The sequence below is a fragment of the Gallus gallus genome, chromosome 23, assembly GCF_016699485.2.
Source record: "Gallus gallus isolate bGalGal1 chromosome 23, bGalGal1.mat.broiler.GRCg7b, whole genome shotgun sequence".
In the NCBI taxonomy this organism is placed as follows: Eukaryota; Metazoa; Chordata; class Aves; order Galliformes; family Phasianidae; genus Gallus; species Gallus gallus.
Window position 1 is genome coordinate 55,595 of NC_052554.1, and position 23,434 is coordinate 79,028.

The following is a 23,434-nucleotide window of genomic DNA, read 5'->3' on the forward strand; positions in this document are numbered from 1 at the left end:
TCTTGTGCCATCTGTCAGCTCTCCCTGAAACCAGCCATTCTCATCCACAGCTCCAAAGACGTTAAGGTGTTGTCCAGCGGTCAGAGGAAGCTCGCTTTCTGGCTCCTCATTAGGACCCTCAACAGGATTGTAGCTAGTGCCGAGCTAAGAATCTTTGAAATGTTGCTGATGCTTGTCCCAGAGAATGCAGGGTGAAGGACAAAAGCTCTGCTGCTGGTTCTCCGCTCTCACTTTCAGGGCCGTCCCCTGACAGAAAGCAGCACTCAGGACTGTTCCCGTGGACCTCTTTCACGGCTTTGAGTTCAAGCTCCAAGTCTTCCAGATGACTTTGAAGACCTTTGGCCTCTTGGATGGCAGAATGGAATGCACTGGGACGATGGCTGAGATTCTTCTTTGATGGGGCAAGAGTCTCTTCGGCTGCCTCTCCCAGCTCCGTTCTGCCCTCGTCTCCAGTTGGAACTCTCTCCTAGTTGGTATCAGGATGAGCCTGCTCTGCTGCTCTCTCTTCTCTCTTGCACACTCTGTGAGAATGAGTTTCAGAAAGCACTACTCACTGACAGGAAATAAGGGGAAACTTGAAAGACTTGGCAACGTAAGTCCTGGCCGTGTACTGCCAGCAACTGATCTGGCCGCCCAGGATCCTGGCACCACAAATGCTTCGTTGCCAAATGCAGCAATAAAGTGTTCTGGGGAAAAGCCAACTCACACGTATTTTTGGCACATCCATATCACAGCACCACAGGCCAGCACCAGCGCAGACAGCAGCACAGCTGAGAACAGTACCATCGCTGCGATGTGGCGCCTTCGCGCAGATCTGCCAACAGCAGCCTTTGTGCTCGTCCCGGCATTCATCCCTGGGAGAAACGAGACAACGTCCCACGTTACCTTCACCTGCGCTACAGATAACCTCTCAGTGTGCTTCATGGACCCAGGAGATTTTCATCAGTGGGTGCCTCTGCCTCTGGCGCCCAGGCACCAGAGGACAAGAAGGACTGCTTCCACCTCTCGTTGGGTAGGGAGAGGCCGCACAGGCACTGCCCGTGTCTTCCTCTGGGCCGAGGGCTGGGGCTGTGCCCTGGGGTCTGGGCTTTGTCTGTGGGAAGCACTGCAGAGCAGAATCCCTCGCACTTTCCCCAGCGCACGCGTCCCGCGCTCTCCCGCAGGACACCCCCCCCCGGCTGAAGGTCGGGCTCCAGCCAGCACAGGGCACAGCCGGAGCCAGCCCAGGGGAGAAACACTCCTGCAGGCTCCTCCCACACAGGACCCCGCTCATCGCCCTCGGGTGGCTTTGCTCCAAAAGGGCAAAACTCACCACTCTCTGGGAACTGGGAGTGGTGGGAGCTGAGCAGCGTCACAGAGGCCTGCACGTACCTTCTCCGGCACACTGCTGGAACAACTCTCCACACCCCACTGAGGTCAGCCGTGTTCAGAGAGCCATCCCTGGCTTCTTTTACACGTGCCCTGTGCTCACACGCTCAGGTTCGGCTGCTGACCTGGCGTGCAAGAGCAGGCAGCAAGAGCCTGCAGGCACACAGTGGCTCTGGTGAGTGACACTGGATGACCACGGGACAGAAATTACCTGGCATGACAGTTGTTGGCGCTGCCTGCGTTCCTTTGCCCGAGACTGGCAGTGTGGGATGGCTGCCTTCCTGCAGTGCATCCTGCTCACTTTGTTGGTCAGTTCCTTTAGAAAGAAAGCAGGGCAGTAGGATTGGATGTGATGTGCTCTCATCGGGAACTGAGCTACTCCAGTCCCGCGCTCAGGCAAAGCCTGCTGGTCCCAGCCCCACAGATCCACTGCGACCCCCTCCGTTGCCCAAGGGCATTTGGGCCCTCCCAGGAATTGGAGGGTGCCAACCCTCTCACGCCTCTCGAGGAATCAGCTCCTATGCAAGGCCCTCACACCCTGTGCTGTGAGCGTCACCAACCATCACGTTCCACCCATCACAGGCCAGGCATCTGCAGGCTGAAATTCAAGCTCAGACAGAAGCGCCTTCAGAATCAGCATCCCACCTTGTTTCCAGCATTAGCAAAGGCATCCCTGCTCGGGATGCTCCTCCTGCCTTGAACTCGCTCTAGCTGCACAGAGGGCTTTGTATGAGCAGAAGCACAGCACTCGCCAGTTGCTGCCATCTGGCTGCCAAAGCACCTCTGACAAGTAATGGTCGTGCTGGGGGAGCAGCTGCCCCCGGGCCTTGGCTGGATGCAGAAGTGGCAGCAGACCATCTCTGGTGCTTGACAGTGCCTGCAAGGCGCTACATGGAACACCACCGCAGCACGGCTCTGAGCGATCCCTTCCTGCTGTGCAGGCTACAGCTTGTCCACACACGTACATCAGACCTCAGCTCCCCAGGTCTCACAGTGAACAGACTCAAGTATACCCACCACGCGCTGCCTTCTCCATTTCCTTCACCAGTTCCTTGAGGAGACGGGATGAGCCCTGGGAGTATTCTCCTCTTTTGGGTTCATCCTTTCCTTTTTCCGGACCTTAACAGAATGCATGAAGTTAAATATCACGTGCATGAGGTTTTGAAGACCAGCAGTGAGTCAGTGAGACAAACTACTCACCGCTGGGATTCCAGCTGGGCTCCAGCGCAGGAGGAAACACATGACCGGGCAAAGCCCTCCCTGGGGGCACTCCTGCAACCAAAGACCCACGAAAAGTTTCAGTCATACGCTACAGCATCACTGAATAGCAGAGCATACGGGGGATCGTGCCATGAAATGGCACTGAAATGGGCAGTGAAAGCTCTCCAAGGAATTACAAAGCCAGGACATACCCATGCGATCTGCCGGAGTTTCAGTCCCAGAGCTCAGAGCGGAACCTGGATCACCTCCTCCAGTCACATCTGCAAACAAACGCAGGACAGAGCAACTCCCATTAAACATCCTTCCAGTCAGAATGACACAGGATGCAATTAAAGCTGGGCATTCCTTCACGACACCATTCTCTCCCTTCCACACAGGAGCACCTCGGAAACAGTTCCTGGGTGCCTGCAGGGGCACCACCATCATACAGAACTAACCCCGTGTGGAACTGCCCAGAGGAGCGCCCGCCTGGAGCTCACCCCAGCTCTAAACTCAACTGCATGGACTGGATTAAACCTAGGCTTTGGTGAGCCGCTGCCTGGAGACACAGCTGTAATCAAGGACAGCGGAGAAACGTTCCCATTGCACGTGCCCATCTCTCTCTCCCTTACTGAGCTGCGGTGATGGAAGGGGCTCAGGTAATGACATGGGGGGAAAGTTCCAAAGCTGCAGAGAGGCCAGGTGACCTGCTGGCTGGTATTCCACAGCTTTCCAAATACTTTCTCCAGGCCGTGGGAGACAATTCTCAGGGACCTCATGGAAGAACATTCGGCCCCCTGGAATTTTCTTACTGGGAGACCTCGCAGATACAGAGACAAAGCCAACGCAACGCTGACAGCACGGAGCACCCAAGAAACAACGACCATCCATGCTTCTCGGGGAGAAGAACCCGCTGGCCGGTGAAAAGCGCAACCCTTGCTGAACTAGCCCAGCCACAAAGGAACAAATATCGAGGACGTGAAGCCCGGCTACTTACCTCCAGCATCCCCTTCAGGCTCAGAGGCAGGATTCTGTTCTGCTGATTCACCAGCAGGGCCTGCAGGCACAAGTGTAATCAGACACAGGTGAGGAGAGCTTCCAGCACACGTGGGGGCCTCCTTTTCCCTGAGTGGGGAAAGGTGGGCCAGGGAATGCCACGGCCCAAATACGAAGGTCTGGGCTCTCTCAGCTGAAGAGGGGCAGCGGTAACCTTCCCACTGAAATGTGGCAGCTCTCCGAGTAAAGAAATACTCATGGCTCATCTGTGCAAGCCCTTCAAGGCACAAACAGGCTTGGAAGACCTTGAGAGGGTCTTAAGCAAAATTGCACGCAAGTAAACTATGGGAGCATGAATGTTTCTGCCTCCAAGGAAACAGACACTCACAACTTACCTCTGGGTTGTCCCAGAGGCACAGGCACAAAATCCGGATCCAAACGATCATCCGGAAAGGGAGCACCAAGTTCATCTCCTAGAATCAAGAACACATGAAAGAAGGTCCCATTGGATGGTGTGATCTCCTTCTCCCTCAGTAACTGGATGTTGCTGGGCCGTGGAACGGGATGGGAGAAGGACTCAGGTCACGATTCCCAAAGTTGCAGAGTGGCCAGGATGACCTGTAGGCTGGCACCTGGCAGCGTACACAATACTCTCTCCAGGCCATGTGCCACATCCCTCACGGACCGCATGGAAGAAGATGCAGCTCCTGGGGGCTTTCTTACTGGGAGGCCTCCAATGCACAGGAAGGTCACACTGAAGCACTGGAGGAAAGCACGCCTGTCTCTTCCTCTGGGCTGTGGGCCGGGGCTCTGTGTTGGAAACTGGGATTCATCTACGGGGAGTACCATGAGCCTGGAGCAGAAATGCTCACGCTTCTCCCAGCACACATCTGCCAAGCTCTCCCCAGGACATCTCCCACGACGAAGGCTGTGCTCCAGCCAGCAAGCAGCAGAGCCATGGCCCGGCATGGCTGGAGCCAGCCCTGAGGAGCAGCGCTGCCACGGGCTCTTGCCCGGCTCCTGCGGTGCTGCCCATCGCCCCCTGCCCAACACCACCCCCCATGGAAGGCCAGCCCCAGGGAAGTGTGGCACAGGGCCGTGGGGACACAGCCTGACTTCTTGCCCCCACTGCTGCTCAGTCCGTGTCCCATCTCTGCCCACCCACCTGCTCCCGGTGCTCGCCACGGAGCAGCACAGGTCTCCCGGAAACACATGGCCATCAGTAGGAGGAAGAGGACAAAGCGGGCAGGGGCCATGGCTCCCCACACTCGCACCATGCTTCCAACACCACCGCTGCAGCCACAGTGAGCGTCGCACAGAGCAAAGCCTGCGGCACAGGACAGCGTCGCAGCCAGGCCTTGTGAGCTCACGGCACAGCACCGCACAGCCATTGGACGGGGCATTGTGACCTCACGGCTCCGAGATTCCGGGTGGCGGCTCCCCGCGGGCTGCTGCTCTTGTGATGTGCTGCACCAGGGCTGCGTGGGGCCCGTGCTTACGTCATAGAAACGCAGAATCATAGAGCGGCTTGGGGTGGAAGGGACAGCAAAGAGCTTAGAACCCCAACCCCACTGCCGTGGGCAGGGATGCCACCCACGGGGTCATGCTGCCCAGAGCCCCACCCAGCCTGGCCTTGAACACCTCCAGGGATGGAGCATCCACAGCTTCACTTGGCAAACATTTCTAGGGCTTCAACAGCCCCAGGAGGGAATTATTTCCAGCTCGGTGCACCCATGACACCTCAGGCCATTGGGGAAGAGATGCAATATGGAAATGGGGTCTGGATCAAGGACGCTATTGCACAGGTTATCCATGCGTGTCAAACGTGCTGCAATTAAGCAAGCCAAGCGGATAAAGCCTCTCCAGTATGGAGGATGATGGCTGAAATACAAACACGGGGAAGCTGACCTTCTCACAGACCTGCCAAGTCAAGTGTCACGTGCTTACGTTTTTGTTGATAGATCTGCAGTTTCACCTGTTTTCCTTCAGTTTTCCAGCACCTTGGCTAAGGACATCCCCTTTCCTGCACCAAGTATATTTCCCACACGTAGCTTGCTTCCAAGCCTGCATTTAGTAGCAGAAATTGAAGGCTTGCTGGTTGGCACCTCCCATCACCAAAGTCCCCCAAAGTGAACTCACTGCTGCTGGCAACTGGACGCTTGGTGCCGAGAGGACCGTCACCTATGGGGTCCCACCTGGGTCTCCAGAAGCTGTTGCACTTTTGGAAGCAGAGCATCCAAATACATTGCCTATATACATCCAATACAGTGTCCATACAACACTGCCATTGAATCAGAGCCTGCCACTTTCCCTATGACCAGGCAAAGTGCGTGAAGGCAAGCTGAACTGCTGAACCAGGCACCACATGGGGCTTATGTATTTGTGTCAAAAGACAGCATACATTTTCTCACTCATCTTGTCTGGCTACCTGGTGACAATAAGCCCTGCTTAGTGCTTATTTCAAAAGGGCAGCAGGTCCTCGCTGGCCACGTGCAGGGGCTTCTCAGACACATATGCCAGCGAGGTGTGGGCACAGCCGGTAGAACAGCTCCTGGTGGTAAGTTTTGGGCACAGAGCACTGCAGCGCCCGGAACAAAGCCAGCAGCAGGCAGATGAGAGTGAGGCAGATGTGGGGAAGAAGGGGGTGGAGAATGGGGCAGGTCAAACATGCCCCTACCCCATAGTGGCACGCACACACGCCGTACAGAGGGGACAATCAGGATCAGCTGCACAGCCATGGTCACGCAGGGCAGCGGGAGACCAGGAGAGGGGCACAGCAGGAACGCAGCAGCACAGACTGGGCCTGGGCCCGCTGCTCCAGGGACACCCGTCCCTACAGAGAAGCTTCCCAGGCAGTCTCAGTGCTGACTGACCCTCTGGCATTCAGCGGGCCAAATGGAAGCAAAAATAACAAGAAGAATCAGACTTAGTTTTCAATAAGAAAGATTCTAAAATGGGACTTCACTTCTTAAGTTCTTTACTACGAATAAAAGCGCAAGTCTACCCTAAATATAGCACTATTAAAATGTGTATACTTTTTTTTTTTTTTTTTTTCCAAAAAAAATAAACCTACAACTGCTGATACCTTTTCTCGCATGTCAGGTGGGGCTGGGGCTGCAGCAGCCCTGCCTCTTCCCAGTCATGCCTGCATTGGAAGGGTCCTGGAAAATCTCACAGAATCATAGAATGGCCTGGGTTGAAAAGGACCACAATGACCATCGAGTTTCAACCCCCCGGCTATGTGCCAACCACCAGAGGATCGCCAACCACCAGAGCAGGCTGCCCAGAGCCACTTCCAGCCTGGCCTTGAATGCCTCCAGCGACGGGACATCCACAACCTCCTTGGGCAACCTGTTCCAGTGCGTCACCACCCTCTGGGTGAAAAACTTCCTCCTAATATCTAACCTAAACCACCCCTGTCTCAGTTTAAGACCATCCCTCCTTGTCCTACCACTATCCACCCTCAAAAACAGTCGTTCCCCTTCCAGTTTATACGCTCCCTTCAAGTACTGGAAGGCCACAATGAGGTCCCCCTGGAGCCTTCTCTTCGCCAAGCTAAACAAGCCCAGTTCCCTCAACCTTTCCTCATAGGAGAGGTGCTCCTGCCCTCTGATCATCTTAGTGGCCCTCCTCTGGACCCGCTCCAACAGCTCCACACCCTTCCTCTACTGGGAGCCTGTAGAGCAAATAAGGATACGGATATAAGAAACTATCGCCTTTGAAAAGGAATAATCAGAGATGAACAGGAAGCTTACCCGTGTCCTAGGCTCGCCAAAAGGGCTCCAAGAGGAGTGATCTTCAGAGAGCGATCCTTCCTCCGTGGCAGTCAGCCCTTAAATGGGGTTTAGGAGAGGTGAAGCCTGGCTCCACCCCTTCCGGTCACACAGGTGGAGTTGCAGTTCAACAGGTCTCATACAGGGCCCCAGGCCTGGGTGCAGTACTCCAGATGGGGCCTCACAAGAGCTGAGTAGAGGGGGACAACCACCTCCCTCTCCCTGCTGGCCACCTCTTTCTTAACGCAGCCCAGAACACACTTGGCCTTCCGGGCTGCCAGCACACACTGCTGGCTCACGTCCAGCTTCTAAAATCACACAACGCTGGAATGGTTTGTGTTGCATGGCTCCCTGAAGATCACAGAACCACTGGATTTTTGTACGCTGGAAGTGTCCTTGAAGATCACAGAACAATAGGATGGCTTGTGTTGAAAACGTCCCTGAAGATCACAGCACAGTAGACTATCCTTGGTACACTATCATTGGTAGAGGGCCTCGAGGATTTGGCAGTACCTGAGAGGCATCCCAACCCAGAGGAGATGCTGGTCATAACCTCCACCACCTCTCTGGGCAACCCATCCCAGAGCTCCCCCACCCTTACCGTAAAGGTCTTCCACATGTTTGCATGGAACTTCCTGTGCTCAAGTTCTAGGCCACTGCTCATTGTCCTCCGCTACGCACCACCGAGAAGAGCCTGGCCTCATCCATTTTCCTCCCACTTCCCTTCAGATATTGATTAACACTCGCTTTGAATCTCTAGTTATAGGGTCTGAGACGATGGAGATCTGACGGCTACTTTTCCATACCAGCCCCCTCGCATGGCAAAATCTTCTGGTTCTTTCTACCAGTTGTGCAAACCCCAGAACTTGCTGGGCTCACGGATTCCACGCTACCCCACCTGAGCCGTGATTCGTGTTCACGCGTCCCAGGCTGTCAGACGACGATTGACCCCAGGATTGTTCCTGGGCAGTGGGGCGCAAAGCAGGAGTCAGATACAACTAGGGCATCCCCTAATGTTCCAATTCATTGCCCCTTGCTACCCAGAGGCAAGCAGGGGCAAGGGAAGAGGAGGAGTACCTCCACAGTACCGGTCCTTCCGCCTTTTGTCTCAGGAGAAGTGGTGCACCGAGAGGCCTGAGAGAAGGGGGAGAGAAGGTGTGGCAGTTGCACCGCCACAGTTGACACAGGCACTCCAGGCTTTAGGTAACAACTGTCCAGGAAGTCAGAACACCAAACCTTCCTTCCAAATGAGCCCAACACAGAGTTTTACTGAGCAGAGAGGGAGGAAGCAGCGTGCAATTTGAGCCTTGCAGGTGGGCATCCTTCTGTGCCAGAAGTTCTTTGTCCTCTTAATAGTGAAGGGAGTGACGTGTGGAATCAAACTCTGGAACCCACGTAAGGTTACAAAGCAGGTACGCTCATTACGGCGCCGGGTGCGGGGGGGGATATCTCCTCCTAACTCGCACACAGAGAAAAGCACTGGTTACATACTTACAGACATAACATCCACATATTCATTACGTTCCACAAAAATGGGCTGGAATTCTGAGAAACTATTAACGTATTGTCCCACCCTCTTGAGCACGCGTCCTAAAAATGTGGTGGGGGTCTCTGGCGGTCAGTGGATGAAGGCTCGTAGTCTACCTCGCTGTGAACTTCCGACCTTTTAAGGGGGGGTAGCCCGAACCAGCTCCTACTGGCGTTGTGTTGAGCTGAGACATCTGTTTCACCGTCCCATCTTCAACAACAGGAGCCTATTCTACTTTCTCATCGTTGTTTGGCAGCGAGTTTCCGTGGACTCTGCATTCTCTTCTTGAGCTTACGTGTCTGCAAGCATCTTGTCCTTCAGCGTGAATCCACTCCAGTTCTTTCCACAATATGGAAAGGCTGTTCTCATGATTCAGGAGACAGCTAGGGCTGGGGAATGGATGCATGGCACCTTAACTCTGACCAGCAAGGAAATCAGGAGAACGGAATGCAGACACTGCCAACTTCTACCGGCTCAAATCTGCTTCAAGACTCATTGCAAAGTCTCAGCTAGAAAAAGGATCACCTCAGTGTATCCAAGAAAAAGAGCAGCGCTTTTTGGGTTGGTTGGTTGGTTGTTTTATTGTGGGTGGTGTTTGTTTGTTTGTTTGTTTAATATACCACAAGACTATGCAGTTACACTGTCAGTCACCTCAGAGTGTTCCCAAAGGAGCTCATCCACGTCCTGCACACACTCCACCTGAACATCAAGTGGAGCAGGGGGTAGTCTTGCAGATGGAGTAACGCAGGAATTTTGACAGGATGTTGCTGCATGATGGAATCTCTGCATCCACTTATTCATCAAGTATCCAGCAGGAGAGCACAGAGCTCCGGAGGCATCGTTGTATCCAGTTCATCATCTGAAACCTCCGCAACCAAACTGGATGGGACCAGTCCTCTTGTGCCATCTGTCAGCTCTCCCTGAAACCAGCCATTCTCATCCACAGCTCCAAAGACGTTAAGGTGTTGTCCAGCGGTCAGAGGAAGCTCGCTTTCTGGCTCCTCATTAGGACCCTCAACAGGATTGTAGCTGTGCCGAGCTAAGAATCTTTGAAATGTTGCTGATGCTTGTCCCAGAGAATGCAGGGTGAAGGACAAAAGCTCTGCTGCTGGTTCTCCGCTCTCACTTTCAGGGCCGTCCCCTGACAGAAAGCAGCACTCAGGACTGTTCCCGTGGACCTCTTTCACGGCTTTGAGTTCAAGCTCCAAGTCTTCCAGATGACTTTGAAGACCTTTGGCCTCTTGGATGGCAGAATGGAATGCACTGGGACGATGGCTGAGAGTCTTCTTTGATGGGGCAAGAGTCTCTTCGGCTGCCTCTCCCAGCTCCGTTCTGCCCTCGTCTCCAGTTGGAACTCTCTCCTAGTTGGTATCAGGATGAGCCTGCTCTGCTGCTCTCTCTTCTCTCTTGCACACTCTGTGAGAATGAGTTTCAGAAAGCACTACTCACTGACAGGAAATAAGGGGAAACTTGAAAGACTTGGCAACGTAAGTCCTGGCCGTGTACTGCCAGCAACTGATCTGGCCGCCCAGGATCCTGGCACCACAAATGCTTCGTTGCCAAATGCAGCAATGAAGTGTTCTGGGGAAAAGCCAACTCACACGTATTTTTGGCACATCCATATCACAGCACCACAGGCCAGCACCAGCGCAGACAGCAGCACAGCTGAGAACAGTACCATCGCTGCGATGTGGCGCCTTCGCGCAGATCTGCCAACAGCAGCCTTTGTGCTCGTCCCGGCATTCATCCCTGGGAGAAACGAGACAACGTCCCACGTTACCTTCACCTGCGCTACAGATAACCTCTCAGTGTGCTTCATGGACCCAGGAGATTTTCATCAGTGGGTGCCTCTGCCTCTGGCGCCCAGGCACCAGAGGACAAGAAGGACTGCTTCCACCTCTCGTTGGGTAGGGAGAGGCCGCACAGGCACTGCCCGTGTCTTCCTCTGGGCCGAGGGCTGGGGCTGTGCCCTGGGGTCTGGGCTTTGTCTGTGGGAAGCACTGCAGAGCAGAATCCCTCGCACTTTCCCCAGCGCACGCGTCCCGCGCTCTCCCGCAGGACACCCCCCCCCCGGCTGAAGGTCGGGCTCCAGCCAGCACAGGGCACAGCCGGAGCCAGCCCAGGGGAGAAACACTCCTGCAGGCTCCTCCCACACAGGACCCCGCTCATCGCCCTCGGGTGGCTTTGCTCCAAAAGGGCAAAACTCACCACTCTCTGGGAACTGGGAGTGGTGGGAGCTGAGCAGCGTCACAGAGGCCTGCACGTACCTTCTCCGGCACACTGCTGGAACAACTCTCCACACCCCACTGAGGTCAGCCGTGTTCAGAGAGCCATCCCTGGCTTCTTTTACACGTGCCCTGTGCTCACACGCTCAGGTTCGGCTGCTGACCTGGCGTGCAAGAGCAGGCAGCAAGAGCCTGCAGGCACACAGTGGCTCTGGTGAGTGACACTGGATGACCACGGGACAGAAATTACCTGGCATGACAGTTGTTGGCGCTGCCTGCGTTCCTTTGCCCGAGACTGGCAGTGTGGGATGGCTGCCTTCCTGCAGTGCATCCTGCTCACTTTGTTGGTCAGTTCCTTTAGAAAGAAAGCAGGGCAGTAGGATTGGATGTGATGTGCTCTCATCGGGAACTGAGCTACTCCAGTCCCGCGCTCAGGCAAAGCCTGCTGGTCCCAGCCCCACAGATCCACTGCGACCCCCTCCGTTGCCCAAGGGCATTTGGGCCCTCCCAGGAATTGGAGGGTGCCAACCCTCTCACGCCTCTCGAGGAATCAGCTCCTATGCAAGGCCCTCACACCCTGTGCTGTGAGCGTCACCAACCATCACGTTCCACCCATCACAGGCCAGGCATCTGCAGGCTGAAATTCAAGCTCAGACAGAAGCGCCTTCAGAATCAGCATCCCACCTTGTTTCCAGCATTAGCAAAGGCATCCCTGCTCGGGATGCTCCTCCTGCCTTGAACTCGCTCTAGCTGCACAGAGGGCTTTGTATGAGCAGAAGCACAGCACTCGCCAGTTGCTGCCATCTGGCTGCCAAAGCACCTCTGACAAGTAATGGTCGTGCTGGGGGAGCAGCTGCCCCCGGGCCTTGGCTGGATGCAGAAGTGGCAGCAGACCATCTCTGGTGCTTGACAGTGCCTGCAAGGCGCTACATGGAACACCACCGCAGCACGGCTCTGAGCGATCCCTTCCTGCTGTGCAGGCTACAGCTTGTCCACACACGTACATCAGACCTCAGCTCCCCAGGTCTCACAGTGAACAGACTCAAGTATACCCACCACGCGCTGCCTTCTCCATTTCCTTCACCAGTTCCTTGAGGAGACGGGATGAGCCCTGGGAGTATTCTCCTCTTTTGGGTTCATCCTTTCCTTTTTCCGGACCTTAACAGAATGCATGAAGTTAAATATCACGTGCATGAGGTTTTGAAGACCAGCAGTGAGTCAGTGAGACAAACTACTCACCGCTGGGATTCCAGCTGGGCTCCAGCGCAGGAGGAAACACATGACCGGGCAAAGCCCTCCCTGGGGGCACTCCTGCAACCAAAGACCCACGAAAAGTTTCAGTCATACGCTACAGCATCACTGAATAGCAGAGCATACGGGGGATCGTGCCATGAAATGGCACTGAAATGGGCAGTGAAAGCTCTCCAAGGAATTACAAAGCCAGGACATACCCATGCGATCTGCCGGAGTTTCAGTCCCAGAGCTCAGAGCGGAACCTGGATCACCTCCTCCAGTCACATCTGCAAACAAACGCAGGACAGAGCAACTCCCATTAAACATCCTTCCAGTCAGAATGACACAGGATGCAATTAAAGCTGGGCATTCCTTCACGACACCATTCTCTCCCTTCCACACAGGAGCACCTCGGAAACAGTTCCTGGGTGCCTGCAGGGGCACCACCATCATACAGAACTAACCCCGTGTGGAACTGCCCAGAGGAGCGCCCGCCTGGAGCTCACCCCAGCTCTAAACTCAACTGCATGGACTGGATTAAACCTAGGCTTTGGTGAGCCGCTGCCTGGAGACACAGCTGTAATCAAGGACAGCGGAGAAACGTTCCCATTGCACGTGCCCATCTCTCTCTCCCTTACTGAGCTGCGGTGATGGAAGGGGCTCAGGTAATGACATGGGGGGAAAGTTCCAAAGCTGCAGAGAGGCCAGGTGACCTGCTGGCTGGTATTCCACAGCTTTCCAAATACTTTCTCCAGGCCGTGGGAGACAATTCTCAGGGACCTCATGGAAGAACATTCGGCCCCCTGGAATTTTCTTACTGGGAGACCTCGCAGATACAGAGACAAAGCCAACGCAACGCTGACAGCACGGAGCACCCAAGAAACAACGACCATCCATGCTTCTCGGGGAGAAGAACCCGCTGGCCGGTGAAAAGCGCAACCCTTGCTGAACTAGCCCAGCCACAAAGGAACAAATATCGAGGACGTGAAGCCCGGCTACTTACCTCCAGCATCCCCTTCAGGCTCAGAGGCAGGATTCTGTTCTGCTGATTCACCAGCAGGGCCTGCAGGCACAAGTGTAATCAGACACAGGTGAGGAGAGCTTCCAGCACACGTGGGGGCCTCCTTTTCCCTGAGTGGGGAAAGGTGGGCCAGGGAATGCCACGGCCCAAATACGAAGGTCTGGGCTCTCTCAGCTGAAGAGGGGCAGCGGTAACCTTCCCACTGAAATGTGGCAGCTCTCCGAGTAAAGAAATACTCATGGCTCATCTGTGCAAGCCCTTCAAGGCACAAACAGGCTTGGAAGACCTTGAGAGGGTCTTAAGCAAAATTGCACGCAAGTAAACTATGGGAGCATGAATGTTTCTGCCTCCAAGGAAACAGACACTCACAACTTACCTCTGGGTTGTCCCAGAGGCACAGGCACAAAATCCGGATCCAAACGATCATCCGGAAAGGGAGCACCAAGTTCATCTCCTAGAATCAAGAACACATGAAAGAAGGTCCCATTGGATGGTGTGATCTCCTTCTCCCTCAGTAACTGGATGTTGCTGGGCCGTGGAACGGGATGGGAGAAGGACTCAGGTCACGATTCCCAAAGTTGCAGAGTGGCCAGGATGACCTGTAGGCTGGCACCTGGCAGCGTACACAATACTCTCTCCAGGCCATGTGCCACATCCCTCACGGACCGCATGGAAGAAGATGCAGCTCCTGGGGGCTTTCTTACTGGGAGGCCTCCAATGCACAGGAAGGTCACACTGAAGCACTGGAGGAAAGCACGCCTGTCTCTTCCTCTGGGCTGTGGGCCGGGGCTCTGTGTTGGAAACTGGGATTCATCTACGGGGAGTACCATGAGCCTGGAGCAGAAATGCTCACGCTTCTCCCAGCACACATCTGCCAAGCTCTCCCCAGGACATCTCCCACGACGAAGGCTGTGCTCCAGCCAGCAAGCAGCAGAGCCATGGCCCGGCATGGCTGGAGCCAGCCCTGAGGAGCAGCGCTGCCACGGGCTCTTGCCCGGCTCCTGCGGTGCTGCCCATCGCCCCCTGCCCAACACCACCCCCCATGGAAGGCCAGCCCCAGGGAAGTGTGGCACAGGGCCGTGGGGACACAGCCTGACTTCTTGCCCCCACTGCTGCTCAGTCCGTGTCCCATCTCTGCCCACCCACCTGCTCCCGGTGCTCGCCACGGAGCAGCACAGGTCTCCCGGAAACACATGGCCATCAGTAGGAGGAAGAGGACAAAGCGGGCAGGGGCCATGGCTCCCCACACTCGCACCATGCTTCCAACACCACCGCTGCAGCCACAGTGAGCGTCGCACAGAGCAAAGCCTGCGGCACAGGACAGCGTCGCAGCCAGGCCTTGTGAGCTCACGGCACAGCACCGCACAGCCATTGGACGGGGCATTGTGACCTCACGGCTCCGAGATTCCGGGTGGCGGCTCCCCGCGGGCTGCTGCTCTTGTGATGTGCTGCACCAGGGCTGCGTGGGGCCCGTGCTTACGTCATAGAAACGCAGAATCATAGAGCGGCTTGGGGTGGAAGGGACAGCAAAGAGCTTAGAACCCCAACCCCACTGCCGTGGGCAGGGATGCCACCCACGGGGTCATGCTGCCCAGAGCCCCACCCAGCCTGGCCTTGAACACCTCCAGGGATGGAGCATCCACAGCTTCACTTGGCAAACATTTCTAGGGCTTCAACAGCCCCAGGAGGGAATTATTTCCAGCTCGGTGCACCCATGACACCTCAGGCCATTGGGGAAGAGATGCAATATGGAAATGGGGTCTGGATCAAGGACGCTATTGCACAGGTTATCCATGCGTGTCAAACGTGCTGCAATTAAGCAAGCCAAGCGGATAAAGCCTCTCCAGTATGGAGGATGATGGCTGAAATACAAACACGGGGAAGCTGACCTTCTCACAGACCTGCCAAGTCAAGTGTCACGTGCTTACGTTTTTGTTGATAGATCTGCAGTTTCACCTGTTTTCCTTCAGTTTTCCAGCACCTTGGCTAAGGACATCCCCTTTCCTGCACCAAGTATATTTCCCACACGTAGCTTGCTTCCAAGCCTGCATTTAGTAGCAGAAATTGAAGGCTTGCTGGTTGGCACCTCCCATCACCAAAGTCCCCCAAAGTGAACTCACTGCTGCTGGCAACTGGACGCTTGGTGCCGAGAGGACCGTCACCTATGGGGTCCCACCTGGGTCTCCAGAAGCTGTTGCACTTTTGGAAGCAGAGCATCCAAATACATTGCCTATATACATCCAATACAGTGTCCATACAACACTGCCATTGAATCAGAGCCTGCCACTTTCCCTATGACCAGGCAAAGTGCGTGAAGGCAAGCTGAACTGCTGAACCAGGCACCACATGGGGCTTATGTATTTGTGTCAAAAGACAGCATACATTTTCTCACTCATCTTGTCTGGCTACCTGGTGACAATAAGCCCTGCTTAGTGCTTATTTCAAAAGGGCAGCAGGTCCTCGCTGGCCACGTGCAGGGGCTTCTCAGACACATATGCCAGCGAGGTGTGGGCACAGCCGGTAGAACAGCTCCTGGTGGTAAGTTTTGGGCACAGAGCACTGCAGCGCCCGGAACAAAGCCAGCAGCAGGCAGATGAGAGTGAGGCAGATGTGGGGAAGAAGGGGGTGGAGAATGGGGCAGGTCAAACATGCCCCTACCCCATAGTGGCACGCACACACGCCGTACAGAGGGGACAATCAGGATCAGCTGCACAGCCATGGTCACGCAGGGCAGCGGGAGACCAGGAGAGGGGCACAGCAGGAACGCAGCAGCACAGACTGGGCCTGGGCCCGCTGCTCCAGGGACACCCGTCCCTACAGAGAAGCTTCCCAGGCAGTCTCAGTGCTGACTGACCCTCTGGCATTCAGCGGGCCAAATGGAAGCAAAAATAACAAGAAGAATCAGACTTAGTTTTCAATAAGAAAGATTCTAAAATGGGACTTCACTTCTTAAGTTCTTTACTACGAATAAAAGCGCAAGTCTACCCTAAATATAGCACTATTAAAATGTGTATACTTTTTTTTTTTCTTTTTTTTCCAAAAAAAAATAAACCTACAACTGCTGATACCTTTTCTCGCATGTCAGGTGGGGCTGGGGCTGCAGCAGCCCTGCCTCTTCCCAGTCATGCCTGCATTGGAAGGGTCCTGGAAAATCTCACAGAATCATAGAATGGCCTGGGTTGAAAAGGACCACAATGACCATCGAGTTTCAACCCCCCGGCTATGTGCCAACCACCAGAGGATCGCCAACCACCAGAGCAGGCTGCCCAGAGCCACTTCCAGCCTGGCCTTGAATGCCTCCAGCGACGGGACATCCACAACCTCCTTGGGCAACCTGTTCCAGTGCGTCACCACCCTCTGGGTGAAAAACTTCCTCCTAATATCTAACCTAAACCGCCCCTGTCTCAGTTTAAGACCATCCCTCCTTGTCCTACCACTATCCACCCTCAAAAACAGTCGTTCCCCTTCCAGTTTATACGCTCCCTTCAAGTACTGGAAGGCCACAATGAGGTCCCCCTGGAGCCTTCTCTTCGCCAAGCTAAACAAGCCCAGTTCCCTCAACCTTTCCTCATAGGAGAGGTGCTCCTGCCCTCTGATCATCTTAGTGGCCCTCCTCTGGACCCGCTCCAACAGCTCCACACCCTTCCTCTACTGGGAGCCTGTAGAGCAAATAAGGATACGGATATAAGAAACTATCGCCTTTGAAAAGGAATAATCAGAGATGAACAGGAAGCTTACCCGTGTCCTAGGCTCGCCAAAAGGGCTCCAAGAGGAGTGATCTTCAGAGAGCGATCCTTCCTCCGTGGCAGTCAGCCCTTAAATGGGGTTTAGGAGAGGTGAAGCCTGGCTCCACCCCTTCCGGTCACACAGGTGGAGTTGCAGTTCAACAGGTCTCATACAGGGCCCCAGGCCTGGGTGCAGTACTCCAGATGGGGCCTCACAAGAGCTGAGTAGAGGGGGACAACCACCTCCCTCTCCCTGCTGGCCACCTCTTTCTTAACGCAGCCCAGAACACACTTGGCCTTCCGGGCTGCCAGCACACACTGCTGGCTCACGTCCAGCTTCTAAAATCACACAACGCTGGAATGGTTTGTGTTGCATGGCTCCCTGAAGATCACAGAACCACTGGATTTTTGTACGCTGGAAGTGTCCTTGAAGATCACAGAACAATAGGATGGCTTGTGTTGAAAACGTCCCTGAAGATCACAGCACAGTAGACTATCCTTGGTACACTATCATTGGTAGAGGGCCTCGAGGATTTGGCAGTACCTGAGAGGCATCCCAACCCAGAGGAGATGCTGGTCATAACCTCCACCACCTCTCTGGGCAACCCATCCCAGAGCTCCCCCACCCTTACCGTAAAGGTCTTCCACATGTTTGCATGGAACTTCCTGTGCTCAAGTTCTAGGCCACTGCTCATTGTCCTCCGCTACGCACCACCGAGAAGAGCCTGGCCTCATCCATTTTCCTCCCACTTCCCTTCAGATATTGATTAACACTCGCTTTGAATCTCTAGTTATAGGGTCTGAGACGATGGAGATCTGACGGCTACTTTTCCATACCAGCCCCCTCGCATGGCAAAATCTTCTGGTTCTTTCTACCAGTTGTGCAAACCCCAGAACTTGCTGGGCTCACGGATTCCACGCTACCCCACCTGAGCCGTGATTCGTGTTCACGCGTCCCAGGCTGTCAGACGACGATTGACCCCAGGATTGTTCCTGGGCAGTGGGGCGCAAAGCAGGAGTCAGATACAACTAGGGCATCCCCTAATGTTCCAATTCATTGCCCCTTGCTACCCAGAGGCAAGCAGGGGCAAGGGAAGAGGAGGAGTACCTCCACAGTACCGGTCTTCCGCCTTTTGTCTCAGGAGAAGTGGTGCACCGAGAGGCCTGAGAGAAGGGGGAGAGAAGGTGTGGCAGTTGCACCGCCACAGTTGACACAGGCACTCCAGGCTTTAGGTAACAACTGTCCAGGAAGTCAGAACACCAAACCTTCCTTCCAAATGAGCCCAACACAGAGTTTTACTGAGCAGAGAGGGAGGAAGCAGCGTGCAATTTGAGCCTTGCAGGTGGGCATCCTTCTGTGCCAGAAGTTCTTTGTCCTCTTAATAGTGAAGGGAGTGACGTGTGGAATCAAACTCTGGAACCCACGTAAGGTTACAAAGCAGGTACGCTCATTACGGCGCCGGGTGCGGGGGGGGATATCTCCTCCTAACTCGCACACAGAGAAAAGCACTGGTTACATACTTACAGACATAACATCCACATATTCATTACGTTCCACAAAAATGGGCTGGAATTCTGAGAAACTATTAACGTATTGTCCCACCCTCTTGAGCACGCGTCCTAAAAATGTGGTGGGGGTCTCTGGCGGTCAGTGGATGAAGGCTCGTAGTCTACCTCGCTGTGAACTTCCGACCTTTTAAGGGGGGGTAGCCCGAACCAGCTCCTACTGGCGTTGTGTTGAGCTGAGACATCTGTTTCACCGTCCCATCTTCAACAACAGGAGCCTATTCTACTTTCTCATCGTTGTTTGGCAGCGAGTTTCCGTGGACTCTGCATTCTCTTCTTGAGCTTACGTGTCTGCAAGCATCTTGTCCTTCAGCGTGAATCCACTCCAGTTCTTTCCACAATATGGAAAGGCTGTTCTCATGATTCAGGAGACAGCTAGGGCTGGGGAATGGATGCATGGCACCTTAACTCTGACCAGCAAGGAAATCAGGAGAACGGAATGCAGACACTGCCAACTTCTACCGGCTCAAATCTGCTTCAAGACTCATTGCAAAGTCTCAGCTAGAAAAAGGATCACCTCAGTGTATCCAAGAAAAAGAGCAGCGCTTTTTGGGTTGGTTGGTTGGTTGTTTTATTGTGGGTGGTGTTTGTTTGTTTGTTTGTTTAATATACCACAAGACTATGCAGTTACACTGTCAGTCACCTCAGAGTGTTCCCAAAGGAGCTCATCCACGTCCTGCACACACTCCACCTGAACATCAAGTGGAGCAGGGGGTAGTCTTGCAGATGGAGTAACGCAGGAATTTTGACAGGATGTTGCTGCATGATGGAATCTCTGCATCCACTTATTCATCAAGTATCCAGCAGGAGAGCACAGAGCTCCGGAGGCATCGTTGTATCCAGTTCATCATCTGAAACCTCCGCAACCAAACTGGATGGGACCAGTCCTCTTGTGCCATCTGTCAGCTCTCCCTGAAACCAGCCATTCTCATCCACAGCTCCAAAGACGTTAAGGTGTTGTCCAGCGGTCAGAGGAAGCTCGCTTTCTGGCTCCTCATTAGGACCCTCAACAGGATTGTAGCTGTGCCGAGCTAAGAATCTTTGAAATGTTGCTGATGCTTGTCCCAGAGAATGCAGGGTGAAGGACAAAAGCTCTGCTGCTGGTTCTCCGCTCTCACTTTCAGGGCCGTCCCCTGACAGAAAGCAGCACTCAGGACTGTTCCCGTGGACCTCTTTCACGGCTTTGAGTTCAAGCTCCAAGTCTTCCAGATGACTTTGAAGACCTTTGGCCTCTTGGATGGCAGAATGGAATGCACTGGGACGATGGCTGAGATTCTTCTTTGATGGGGCAAGAGTCTCTTCGGCTGCCTCTCCCAGCTCCGTTCTGCCCTCGTCTCCAGTTGGAACTCTCTCCTAGTTGGTATCAGGATGAGCCTGCTCTGCTGCTCTCTCTTCTCTCTTGCACACTCTGTGAGAATGAGTTTCAGAAAGCACTACTCACTGACAGGAAATAAGGGGAAACTTGAAAGACTTGGCAACGTAAGTCCTGGCCGTGTACTGCCAGCAACTGATCTGGCCGCCCAGGATCCTGGCACCACAAATGCTTCGTTGCCAAATGCAGCAATGAAGTGTTCTGGGGAAAAGCCAACTCACACGTATTTTTGGCACATCCATATCACAGCACCACAGGCCAGCACCAGCGCAGACAGCAGCACAGCTGAGAACAGTACCATCGCTGCGATGTGGCGCCTTCGCGCAGATCTGCCAACAGCAGCCTTTGTGCTCGTCCCGGCATTCATCCCTGGGAGAAACGAGACAACGTCCCACGTTACCTTCACCTGCGCTACAGATAACCTCTCAGTGTGCTTCATGGACCCAGGAGATTTTCATCAGTGGGTGCCTCTGCCTCTGGCGCCCAGGCACCAGAGGACAAGAAGGACTGCTTCCACCTCTCGTTGGGTAGGGAGAGGCCGCACAGGCACTGCCCGTGTCTTCCTCTGGGCCGAGGGCTGGGGCTGTGCCCTGGGGTCTGGGCTTTGTCTGTGGGAAGCACTGCAGAGCAGAATCCCTCGCACTTTCCCCAGCGCACGCGTCCCGCGCTCTCCCGCAGGACACCCCCCCCCGGCTGAAGGTCGGGCTCCAGCCAGCACAGGGCACAGCCGGAGCCAGCCCAGGGGAGAAACACTCCTGCAGGCTCCTCCCACACAGGACCCCGCTCATCGCCCTCGGGTGGCTTTGCTCCAAAAGGGCAAAACTCACCACTCTCTGGGAACTGGGAGTGGTGGGAGCTGAGCAGCGTCACAGAGGCCTGCACGTACCTTCTCCGGCACACTGCTGGAACAACTCTCCACACCCCACTGAGGTCAGCCGTGTTCAGAGAGCCATCCCTGGCTTCTTTTACACGTGCCCTGTGCTCACACGCTCAGGTTCGGCTGCTGACCTGGCGTGCAAGAGCAGGCAGCAAGAGCCTGCAGGCACACAGTGGCTCTGGTGAGTGACACTGGATGACCACGGGACAGAAATTACCTGGCATGACAGTTGTTGGCGCTGCCTGCGTTCCTTTGCCCGAGACTGGCAGTGTGGGATGGCTGCCTTCCTGCAGTGCATCCTGCTCACTTTGTTGGTCAGTTCCTTTAGAAAGAAAGCAGGGCAGTAGGATTGGATGTGATGTGCTCTCATCGGGAACTGAGCTACTCCAGTCCCGCGCTCAGGCAAAGCCTGCTGGTCCCAGCCCCACAGATCCACTGCGACCCCCTCCGTTGCCCAAGGGCATTTGGGCCCTCCCAGGAATTGGAGGGTGCCAACCCTCTCACGCCTCTCGAGGAATCAGCTCCTATGCAAGGCCCTCACACCCTGTGCTGTGAGCGTCACCAACCATCACGTTCCACCCATCACAGGCCAGGCATCTGCAGGCTGAAATTCAAGCTCAGACAGAAGCGCCTTCAGAATCAGCATCCCACCTTGTTTCCAGCATTAGCAAAGGCATCCCTGCTCGGGATGCTCCTCCTGCCTTGAACTCGCTCTAGCTGCACAGAGGGCTTTGTATGAGCAGAAGCACAGCACTCGCCAGTTGCTGCCATCTGGCTGCCAAAGCACCTCTGACAAGTAATGGTCGTGCTGGGGGAGCAGCTGCCCCCGGGCCTTGGCTGGATGCAGAAGTGGCAGCAGACCATCTCTGGTGCTTGACAGTGCCTGCAAGGCGCTACATGGAACACCACCGCAGCACGGCTCTGAGCGATCCCTTCCTGCTGTGCAGGCTACAGCTTGTCCACACACGTACATCAGACCTCAGCTCCCCAGGTCTCACAGTGAACAGACTCAAGTATACCCACCACGCGCTGCCTTCTCCATTTCCTTCACCAGTTCCTTGAGGAGACGGGATGAGCCCTGGGAGTATTCTCCTCTTTTGGGTTCATCCTTTCCTTTTTCCGGACCTTAACAGAATGCATGAAGTTAAATATCACGTGCATGAGGTTTTGAAGACCAGCAGTGAGTCAGTGAGACAAACTACTCACCGCTGGGATTCCAGCTGGGCTCCAGCGCAGGAGGAAACACATGACCGGGCAAAGCCCTCCCTGGGGGCACTCCTGCAACCAAAGACCCACGAAAAGTTTCAGTCATACGCTACAGCATCACTGAATAGCAGAGCATACGGGGGATCGTGCCATGAAATGGCACTGAAATGGGCAGTGAAAGCTCTCCAAGGAATTACAAAGCCAGGACATACCCATGCGATCTGCCGGAGTTTCAGTCCCAGAGCTCAGAGCGGAACCTGGATCACCTCCTCCAGTCACATCTGCAAACAAACGCAGGACAGAGCAACTCCCATTAAACATCCTTCCAGTCAGAATGACACAGGATGCAATTAAAGCTGGGCATTCCTTCACGACACCATTCTCTCCCTTCCACACAGGAGCACCTCGGAAACAGTTCCTGGGTGCCTGCAGGGGCACCACCATCATACAGAACTAACCCCGTGTGGAACTGCCCAGAGGAGCGCCCGCCTGGAGCTCACCCCAGCTCTAAACTCAACTGCATGGACTGGATTAAACCTAGGCTTTGGTGAGCCGCTGCCTGGAGACACAGCTGTAATCAAGGACAGCGGAGAAACGTTCCCATTGCACGTGCCCATCTCTCTCTCCCTTACTGAGCTGCGGTGATGGAAGGGGCTCAGGTAATGACATGGGGGGAAAGTTCCAAAGCTGCAGAGAGGCCAGGTGACCTGCTGGCTGGTATTCCACAGCTTTCCAAATACTTTCTCCAGGCCGTGGGAGACAATTCTCAGGGACCTCATGGAAGAACATTCGGCCCCCTGGAATTTTCTTACTGGGAGACCTCGCAGATACAGAGACAAAGCCAACGCAACGCTGACAGCACGGAGCACCCAAGAAACAACGACCATCCATGCTTCTCGGGGAGAAGAACCCGCTGGCCGGTGAAAAGCGCAACCCTTGCTGAACTAGCCCAGCCACAAAGGAACAAATATCGAGGACGTGAAGCCCGGCTACTTACCTCCAGCATCCCCTTCAGGCTCAGAGGCAGGATTCTGTTCTGCTGATTCACCAGCAGGGCCTGCAGGCACAAGTGTAATCAGACACAGGTGAGGAGAGCTTCCAGCACACGTGGGGGCCTCCTTTTCCCTGAGTGGGGAAAGGTGGGCCAGGGAATGCCACGGCCCAAATACGAAGGTCTGGGCTCTCTCAGCTGAAGAGGGGCAGCGGTAACCTTCCCACTGAAATGTGGCAGCTCTCCGAGTAAAGAAATACTCATGGCTCATCTGTGCAAGCCCTTCAAGGCACAAACAGGCTTGGAAGACCTTGAGAGGGTCTTAAGCAAAATTGCACGCAAGTAAACTATGG

The 23,434-nt window shown here is 54.7% G+C and overlaps 3 protein-coding genes across 3 annotated transcripts; all 3 read right to left on the bottom strand.

Moving 5' to 3' along the window:
• Nucleotides 1-141: 141 nt before the first annotated feature.
• Nucleotides 142-5,480, bottom strand: LOC121107478. The gene is made up of 9 exons (XM_040651916.2): nucleotides 4,730-5,480; nucleotides 3,960-4,037; nucleotides 3,566-3,625; nucleotides 2,781-2,849; nucleotides 2,569-2,640; nucleotides 2,386-2,487; nucleotides 1,580-1,684; nucleotides 707-854; nucleotides 142-521 (listed from the first exon to the last, which is right to left on the bottom strand). The coding sequence occupies exons 1-9, from the start codon at nucleotides 5,082-5,084 to the stop codon at nucleotides 467-469; spliced, it is 1,044 nt and encodes a 347-aa protein (XP_040507850.1). The 5' UTR covers nucleotides 5,085-5,480; the 3' UTR covers nucleotides 142-466.
• A 3,098-nt stretch (nucleotides 5,481-8,578) lies between these two features.
• Nucleotides 8,579-15,242, bottom strand: LOC121107475. The gene is made up of 9 exons (XM_040651910.1): nucleotides 14,491-15,242; nucleotides 13,721-13,798; nucleotides 13,327-13,386; nucleotides 12,542-12,610; nucleotides 12,330-12,401; nucleotides 12,147-12,248; nucleotides 11,341-11,445; nucleotides 10,467-10,614; nucleotides 8,579-10,281 (listed from the first exon to the last, which is right to left on the bottom strand). Exons 1-9 carry the CDS (start codon nucleotides 14,843-14,845, stop codon nucleotides 10,227-10,229), a joined length of 1,044 nt encoding a protein of 347 aa, XP_040507844.1. The 5' UTR covers nucleotides 14,846-15,242; the 3' UTR covers nucleotides 8,579-10,226.
• A 3,098-nt stretch (nucleotides 15,243-18,340) lies between these two features.
• LOC107050830 lies at nucleotides 18,341-23,367 on the bottom strand. Its single transcript, XM_040651919.1, has 7 exons — nucleotides 23,088-23,367; nucleotides 22,303-22,371; nucleotides 22,091-22,162; nucleotides 21,908-22,009; nucleotides 21,102-21,206; nucleotides 20,229-20,376; nucleotides 18,341-20,043 (listed from the first exon to the last, which is right to left on the bottom strand). The coding sequence occupies exons 1-7, from the start codon at nucleotides 23,350-23,352 to the stop codon at nucleotides 19,989-19,991; spliced, it is 816 nt and encodes a 271-aa protein (XP_040507853.1). The 5' UTR covers nucleotides 23,353-23,367; the 3' UTR covers nucleotides 18,341-19,988.
• Nucleotides 23,368-23,434: the final 67 nt, after the last annotated feature.

Bases quoted from the DNA above. Each gene is read 5' to 3' on its own strand.
- LOC121107478 (XM_040651916.2), bottom strand. From the start codon at position 5,084: ATGATTCTGCGTTTCTATGACGTAAGCACGGGCCCCACGCAGCCCTGG. The intron at 2,488-2,568 runs GTGAGTAGTTTG...CATTCTGTTAAG, and splicing joins GCCCAGCTGGAATCCCAGCG to GTCCGGAAAAAGGAAAGGAT. The intron at 855-1,579 runs GTAATTTCTGTC...CGTTTCTCCCAG, and splicing joins GCCAACAACTGTCATGCCAG to GGATGAATGCCGGGACGAGC.
- LOC121107475 (XM_040651910.1), bottom strand. From the start codon at position 14,845: ATGATTCTGCGTTTCTATGACGTAAGCACGGGCCCCACGCAGCCCTGG. The intron at 13,387-13,720 runs GTAAGTTGTGAG...TTGTGCCTGCAG, and splicing joins GCCTCTGGGACAACCCAGAG to GCCCTGCTGGTGAATCAGCA. The intron at 12,249-12,329 runs GTGAGTAGTTTG...CATTCTGTTAAG, and splicing joins GCCCAGCTGGAATCCCAGCG to GTCCGGAAAAAGGAAAGGAT.
- LOC107050830 (XM_040651919.1), bottom strand. From the start codon at position 23,352: ATGAGCCATGAGTATTTCTTTACTCGGAGAGCTGCCACATTTCAGTGG. The intron at 22,163-22,302 runs GTATGTCCTGGC...CTTTGGTTGCAG, and splicing joins AACTCCGGCAGATCGCATGG to GAGTGCCCCCAGGGAGGGCT. The intron at 20,377-21,101 runs GTAATTTCTGTC...CGTTTCTCCCAG, and splicing joins GCCAACAACTGTCATGCCAG to GGATGAATGCCGGGACGAGC.